This window comes from Chelonoidis abingdonii, chromosome 3 (genome assembly GCF_003597395.2).
Source record: "Chelonoidis abingdonii isolate Lonesome George chromosome 3, CheloAbing_2.0, whole genome shotgun sequence".
Lineage (NCBI taxonomy): Eukaryota > Metazoa > Chordata > Testudines > Testudinidae > Chelonoidis > Chelonoidis abingdonii.
In genome coordinates this window covers 800877-808424 of record NC_133771.1, presented here as the reverse complement: position 1 = coordinate 808424, position 7548 = coordinate 800877, and the positions used below count along the sequence as shown (strand labels likewise).

General features: G+C 66.9%; 1 protein-coding gene across 2 annotated transcripts in view; it reads left to right on the top strand.

Annotated features, from left to right (window-relative positions):
- SNX17 (sorting nexin 17) overlaps positions 1 to 7186 on the top strand; it is a 42586-nt gene extending 35400 nt beyond the window's left edge. For both annotated transcript variants that reach the window (XM_032775213.2, XM_075063528.1), the window contains exons 8-15: positions 1429 to 1498; positions 1600 to 1692; positions 1914 to 2117; positions 3687 to 3809; positions 5977 to 6054; positions 6184 to 6258; positions 6328 to 6369; positions 6451 to 7186. In XM_032775213.2, coding sequence (XP_032631104.1) covers positions 1429 to 1498; positions 1600 to 1692; positions 1914 to 2117; positions 3687 to 3809; positions 5977 to 6054; positions 6184 to 6258; positions 6328 to 6369; positions 6451 to 6570 — 805 coding nt within the window. In that variant the 3' untranslated portion in view covers positions 6571 to 7186. The remainder of the gene's footprint in view (positions 1 to 1428; positions 1499 to 1599; positions 1693 to 1913; positions 2118 to 3686; positions 3810 to 5976; positions 6055 to 6183; positions 6259 to 6327; positions 6370 to 6450) is intronic.
- The last annotated feature ends 362 nt before the right edge of the window (positions 7187 to 7548 follow it).

Below are 7548 nucleotides of genomic sequence, written 5' to 3'. Positions count from 1 at the left end.
CAGTTATCTCCTCATAGAAGGCAATTAGGTTAATCAGGCATGACTTGCCCTTGTGAATCCATGCTGACTGTTCCTGATCACTTTCCTTTCCTGTAAGTGCTTCAGAATTGATTCCTTGAGGACCTGCCCCATGATTTTTCCAGGGACTGAGGTGAGGCTGACTGGCCTGTAGTTCCCTGGATCCTCCTCCTTCCCTTTTTTAAAGATGGGCACTACAGTAGCCTTTTTCCAGTTATCCAGGAACTCCCCTGTTCACCATGAGTTTTCAAAGATAATGGCCAACGGCCTTCACTAGCAGGACCAAGTACTGATTTTGCCCCAGATCCCTAAGTGGCCCCCTCAAGGATTGAACTCACAACCCTGAGTTTAGCGGGCCAGTGCTCAAACCACTGAGCTATCCCTCCCCCCAGACAGAATTGCTGTGGAGGGGTGTGAATAAGCCACACCCCTGAGTGACGGCGTTACGCCGTGTAGCCAGCGTCATGCTGGTGTGGAGTTAGTGAGATGCTGTCAATCTGTAGTGCAGACCTGCCCTCAGTGTGCAGAGAGAGCAGGGAACACTGAGCCACATGCACAGACCATAACAGCTCACCAGAAAAGTCCCTAGTCACACCTTAGGCCTGACCAGGCCGCCCATGACCCTACACTGCTGCCCAGCTATCGGAAAAGCCCTGGGCCCCACAGGCTAGGGCAGACCGAGGGGCTGGAGTGTATGGCAGTGCCCTGCCTGTGCCTCCCCACTTGAGCAGCACCTTTCCCAGGTGTGTGGCTAGACTCCATCCCCGCTCATTCTCATTGATGCGTGTGATGAAGTGGGAATTTTAAAAAATATTTGAGTCCTGTGTGTGCCTCAGTTTCCCCTGTGCGTGGCCCTGTTCCCCCATGGTCTGGGAGCTCTGGGGCAGGCAAGACACAGGTGTGGATGACGCCTGGCGGCCTGGGCCCTTAGCTCCCATCTCCATGCAGCTCTCGAGAAGACAAGGGCAGATCCCATGGCCAGGATGTGGACACCTGGTGACCAGCAACCCAGAGAGACGTGGTCCTGCCTCTCTGCAGGAGGCTGAGCCCCAGCCCCCTGCTTGGGAACAAAGGCCTGGGTGGGGGGGTTAAGTGTGGGCTGTGGGGAGCAGTCGGGGGCACCCCGAGAGTCTGACAAAGGAGATCGGACAGATGGGGGGACAGAACTTGAACCACGGGGGTTACTGCAGCTGGGCGCCGGCTGCCCACAGCGGACTCTGGTGGAGGCGGTGAGTCCCTGTGGCTCACTGAGGGCTCCTCTCAGAGCCCCAACTCTGTGGGTCCATGACCATGTTGGTGGCCTGGGGAGATCAGTGACTGGGCTGGGGTCACTCGTGCTGCCCCCGAACGCCAGTCCGGCCCTAGTGCATGCCGGGGCCCCGCTGATGCAGAGTGCTCCGTCTCTCCTAGTTACTGGGATTCTTCCTACGACGATGACGTCATGGAGCAGCGGGTGGGGCTGAACTTGCTGTATGCGCAGGTGAGTGTCTGCCCGGGTGCTCCAGGCCCTCGGGCCCCTTGTCTGTGCTGCGGGGCCCAGCCCCATGCAGGCTGCTCCTCATGGCCTCTGCTCCTTTGCAGACTGTGTCAGACATAGAACGCGGCTGGATCCTCGTCACCAAGGAGCAGCACCGGCAGCTCAAGTCCCTGCAGGAGAAGGTCTCCAAGAAGGAGGTGGGTGAGTGGAGCGAGGGATGGGGAAGGGAGCTGGCTCAGGGTCTGGCCACTGGGCCCACTCCTTCACTTCCTGCAGTCGGAGGAGCCTGCAGGCTCCCTGACCCTTCTCCAGCTGGGAACAGCTGGGCAGAGGTGCCCCAGGCCGGTGGCAGGGAGGGTCCTTGGGCCTGGGCGAGGGGTGAGCCTGGCAGTGAACCTGTGCCCGGCTCTGCCTGTAGTTCATCCGCCTGGCGCAGACCCTGAAGTACTATGGCTATCTCAAGTTCGAGCCCTGCATCACTGACTTCCCCGAGAAGGGCTGCCAGGTCATCGTCAGCGCCGGCAACAGCGAGCTCAACTTCCAGGTGCGGCTGCCCAGCGAGCAGATCAAAGAGGGCAGCTTCAAGGTGACACGCATGCGGTGCTGGCGGGTCACGTCCTCGGTGAGTGCCCCTTGCCCACTGCAGCTCGGGTCAGGCCCTCCTGCAGAGCTGGGGGGCGGTAACCGTCAATCCGTCTGGCTCACCCGCCTGCCCCCCACGGCTCGGGTCAGGCCCTCCCGCGGAGCTGGGGGGAACCCGTCAGTCCGTCTGGCTCCCCCGCCTGCCTGCCCCCCACGGCTCGGGTCAGGCCCTCCCGCGGAGCTGGGGGGAACCCGTCAGTCCGTCTGGCTCACCCGCCTGCCTGCCCCCCACGGCTCGGGTCAGGCCCTCCCGCGGAGCTGGGGGGAACCCGTCAGTCCGTCTGGCTCCCCCGCCTGCCTGCCCCCCACGGCTCGGGTCAGGCCCTCCCGCGGAGCTGGGGGGAACCCGTCAGTCCGTCTGGCTCACCCGCCTGCCTGCCCCCCACGGCTCGGGTCAGGCCCTCCCGCGGAGCTGGGGGGAACCCGTCAGTCCGTCTGGCTCACCCGCCTGCCTGCCCCCCACGGCTCGGGTCAGGCCCTCCCGCGGAGCTGGGGGGAACCCCTCAGTCCGTCTGGCTCACCCGCCTGCCTGCCCCCCACGGCTCAGGTCAGGCCCTCCCGCGGAGCTGGGGGGAACCCGTCAGTCCGTCTGGCTCACCCGCCTGCCCCCCACGGCTCGGGTCAGGCCCTCCCGCGGAGCTGGGGGGAACCCGTCAGTCCATCTGGCTCACTCGCCTGCCCCCCACGGCTCGGGTCAGGCCCTCCCGCGGAGGTGGGGGGAACCCCTCAGTCCGTCTGGCTCACCCGTCTGCCCCCCACGGCTCGGGTCAGACCCTCCCGCAGAGCTGGGGGGAACCTGTCAGTCCATCTGGGTCACCCGCCTACCCCCCATGGCTCAGGTCAGGCCCTCCCGCGGAGCTGGGGGGAACCCGTCAGTCCGTCTGGCTCACCCGCCTGCCCCCCACGGCTCGGGTCAGGCCCTCCCGCGGAGCTGGGGGGAACCCGTCAGTCCATCTGGCTCACTCGCCTGCCCCCCACGGCTCGGGTCAGGCCCTCCCGCGGAGCTGGGGGGAACCTCTCAGTCCATCTGGCTCACCCACTGTGCCAGCCAGGCCCCTCGCACCAGACGGTTTGGGTCAGGCCCTCCTGTATGTGTGATGCCTGTGAGGGAGGAGTCTTTGGGGGGAGCCTGTGACTGTGGGGAAGGGGGTGTGTGTGTGGGGTGCCTGTGACTGTGGGGGAGGGGTCTTTGGGGAAGGGTGTGTGTGTGTGGGGTGCCTGTGTGGGGGTGGGGTCTTTGGGGAGCAGGGGGTGCCTGTGAGTGTGTGTGTGGGTGTTCGTGGGGGGTGCTTCTGAGTGTGGGGGAGGGGACTTAGGGGTAGGAGGGGTGCCTGTGAGGGAGGGAGGGTCTCTTGCTGTTTCATTGCTGTAGCAGAAAGGCTGCCTGAGGAGCTGGGCAGCCCCCCTTCGTCCTATCACTGCCCCCCACCCTGTTGACCCTGGGACTGGCTGGGAGACAAGGGACCTGCTGTGTCCAGGGGGCTCCGTTGGTGCGCTGCTGGCAGGGGTGGGCAGGGTCAGCCACCAGCCTCACCCTCCTCTTCCTCAGGTTCCCACGAGCACCGGGCCACCGGGGAGCAGCCCAGGTAAAGCAGAGGTGAAGCTGGAACTGGCCTTCGAGTACCTGATGAGCAAGGACCGGCTGCAGTGGGTCACCATCACCAGCCCCCAGGTAGGGCCAGCTGCCGCCTCCCCTAGGCTGCACGGTGCCCAGCAGTGGGGTCTCTGCAGGGCCCTGCCAGCTGGGCGGGAGGGGCTGTGCTCTGGGAGAGGTGGGGCTGCTCGGGGCCGGCAGTGGGGTCTCTGCAGGGGCCGCCAGCTGGACGGGAAAGGCTGTGCTCTGGGGGAGATGGGGATGCTCAGGGCCGGCAGTGGGGTCTCTGCACGGCCCTACCAGCTGGGCGGGAAGGGCTGTGCTCTGGGGGAGATGGGGCTGCTCGGGGCCGGCAGTGGGGTCTCTGCAGGGGCCGCTAGCTGGGCGGGAAGGGCTGTGCTCTGGGGGAGATGGGGCTGCTTGGGGCCGGCAGTGGGGTGTCTGCAGGGCCCTGCCAGCTGGGTGGGAAGGGCTGTGCTCTGGGGGAGATGGGGCTGCTTGGGGCTGGCAGTGGGGTCTCTGCAGGACCCCAGCAGCTGGGCGGGAAGGGCTGTGCTCTGGGGGAGATGGGACTGCTCGGGGCCAGCAGTGGGGTCTCTGCAGGGCCCTGCCAGCTGGGTGGGAAGGGCTGTGCTCTGGCGGAGATGAGGCTGCTCGGGGCCAGCAGTGGGGTCTCTGCAGGGCCCTACCAGCTGGGCGGGAAGGGCTGTGCTCTGGGGGAGATGCGGGTGCTCGGGGCCTGCAGTGGGTCTCTGCTGGGCCCCGCCAGCTGGGCGGGAAGGGCTGTGCTCTGGCGGAGATGAGGCTGCTCAGGGCCGGCAGTGGGGTCTCTGCAGGGGCCGCCAGCTGGGCGGGAAGGGCTGTGCTCTGGGAGAGGTGGGGCTGCTCGGGGCTGGCAGTGGGGTCTCTGCAGGGGCCGCTAGCTGGGCGGGAAGGGCTGTGCTCTGGCGGAGATGGGGCTGCTCGGGGCCTGCAGTGGGGTCTCTGCAGGACCTGCCAGCTGGGTGGGAAGGGCTGTGCTCTGGCAGAGATGGGGCTGCTTGGGGCCGGCAGTGGGGTCTCTGCAGCGCCCTACCGGCTGGGCGGGAAGGGCTGTGCTCTGGGGGAGATGGGGCTGCTCGGGGCCGGCAGTGGGGTCTCTGCAGGCCCTGCCAGCTGGGCGGGAAGGGCTGTGCTATGGGGGAGACAGGGCCTGCTCGGGACCGGCAGTGGGGTCTCTGCTGGGCCCCGCCACCTGGGTGGGAAGGGCTGTGCTCTGGCGGAGACGGGGTCTGCTTGGGGGCCGGCAGTGGGGTCTCTGCAGGGCCCGCCAGCTGGGCGGGAAGGGCTGTGCTCTGGCGGAGATGAGGCTGCTCGGGGCCGGCAGTGGGGTCTCTGCAGGGCCCTACCGGCTGGGCGGGAAGGGCTGTGCTCTGGGAGAGGTGGGGCTGCTCGGGGCCGGCAGTGGGGTTTCTGCAGAGCCCGCCAGCTGGGCGGGAAGGGCTGTGCTCTGGGGGAGATGGGGCTGCTCGGGGCTGGCAGTGGGGTCTCTGCAGGACCCCAGCAGCTGGGCGGGAAGGGCTGTGCTCTGGGGGAGATGGGGCTGCTCGGGGCCGGCAGTGGGGTCTCTGCAGGGCCCTACCGGCTGGGCGGGAAGGGCTGTGCTCTGGGAGAGGTGGGGCTGCTCGGGGCCGGCAGTGGGGTTTCTGCAGAGCCCGCCAGCTGGGCGGGAAGGGCTGTGCTCTGGGGGAGATGGGGCTGCTCGGGGCTGGCAGTGGGGTCTCTGCAGGACCCCAGCAGCTGGGCGGGAAGGGCTGTGCTCTGGGGGAGATGGGGCTGCTCGGGGCCGGCAGTGGGGTCTCTGCAGGGCCCTACCGGCTGGGCGGGAAGGGCTGTGCTCTGGGGGAGATGGGGCTGCTCGGGGCCTGCAGTGGGGTCTCTGCTGGGCCCCGCCAGCTGGGCGGGAAGGGCTGTGCTCTGGGGGAGATGGGGCTGCTCGGGGCCGGCAGTGGGGTCTCTGCTGGGCCCCGCCAGCTGGGCGGGAAGGGCTGTGCTCTGGCGGAGATGGGGCTGCTCGGGGCCTGCAGTGGGGTCTCTGCTGGGCCCTGCCAGCTGGGCGGGAAGAGCTGTGCTCTGGGGAAGACGGGGCCTTCTTGGGGCCGGCAGTGGGGTCTGTGTAGGGCCCCGCCAGCTGGGTGGGAAGGGCTGTGCTCTGGGGGAGATGGGGCTGCTCCGGGCCGGCTGTGATGAGCGCTATCTCCCTCAGGCCATCATGCTGAGCATCTGCCTCCAGTCCATGGTGGATGAGCTGATGGTGAAGAAGTCAGGCGGCAGCATCCGCAAGGTGAGGGGGTGGCTGGGAAGGGGTGAGTGTCCCTCTTGCACTGCTACCATCTCAGCTCCCATGGGGCCCCCTGGCTGCTCCGGCTGCCCCTCGGCCCTTGCTGAGCTGCTCTCGTCTGCTTTCCCCCAGATGTTCCGCAGGCGAGCCAACGGGGCCCTGCGGCGCTCGGACAGCCAGCAAGCTGTGAAATCCCCACCCCTGCTGGTAAGTGCAGCCCCCTGCCCTCACCCTCCCTGTCCTGCTGCCCCCTCTGACCCGTGTCCATCTCTGCAGGAGTCGCCCGACGGCAGCCGGGAACCCATGCTCAAACTCTCGGTGAGTAACTCGCCGCCTCCCGGGGGGGTAGGGGGTGTCCCACAGCGCGGGATGGCGCTAACCTGCCCTCCTTCCCTGCAGAGCAAGCTCACCTCCGTCAGCCTGCGGGGCATCAGCCACTCCGGCTCTGCCAGTGACTTGGGTGCCAATGACTTCCACGGCAACTACGCCTTCGAGGGGATTGGCGACGAGGACCTGTAGCCTGCTCCGCGCTCTGTCGTCGCCCGCGGCCAGCACGGCTCTGGGGAACGTCCCATGTGCCTCTGTCGGGTTACCTGCCCCTGCCCCACTTCAACCCCCTCCACCCACCATTGCCTTGGGGGAGGGTGCACCACCTCCCCGCTGCTGCCGCCACCTTCCTGACGCCCAGGCTCAGCCCGCGGAGCCCATTTCACAGGGGGAACAACGCTCACCTCCACGGAGCGAGTCAGGACGGGCTGGTCCAGCGCCACGAGGCAGCTGCCCCACCCCTGCAGGAGGGCTCAGTGGCCTGGGGCCAGGACTGGCCTGCAGCTTGCACTTCGAGCCAGTCCTAGGGCTGGCTGCCAGGGGAGGTGGAGGCCAGGGGCTGTTCCCATGGCGGCAGACACCTCCCGGCCTCCATAAATGCCAAATTAGCAGCTAGGTCTTTGCACAAAGAACGGCGGCCGAAGTTCAGCAGTGGCTGTGCCTGCCGCCACGAACCCGCTCATAGATGCCAGCATCCTCACCAGGCTTGTAACCTGTAGGCTCTGCTGTCTGCAGAGGGACTGGAGCATTAATGGACATTAACCAATGTTTACACACTGCAGTGATTAAAGCGGCTAGTGATCGGTAACAGGTGTGGCTGCTTTGCCTGGGCTCGGGGGCTGAGGGGGGGCAGCAGCAGCCCAGAGAGGCCATAACTCCAGCTGGGCCCCCAGCCATGCCTCCCTTTGGGCAACTCCCCCCCGACTCCTTGACCCCCTGTAGGTCCATGCCCTGGTCAGCTGTTAACCCAAGTCAGGGCCCCAGCAGGTGACTCTAAATCCCTGTTGTGCCTGCGCTGGAGCAGGGGGCACAGGCCAGTGTGCCCAGGCCCTGCCCCTGTGCTGTGGGCCAGGCGCACATACTGCACCAGGCCCAGGGAAGCTTGGGGCTGTGACACATCAGCATTTACACGTCGCACTTGGGCAGGGCCGGGATTGGTGCTGCTGCGAC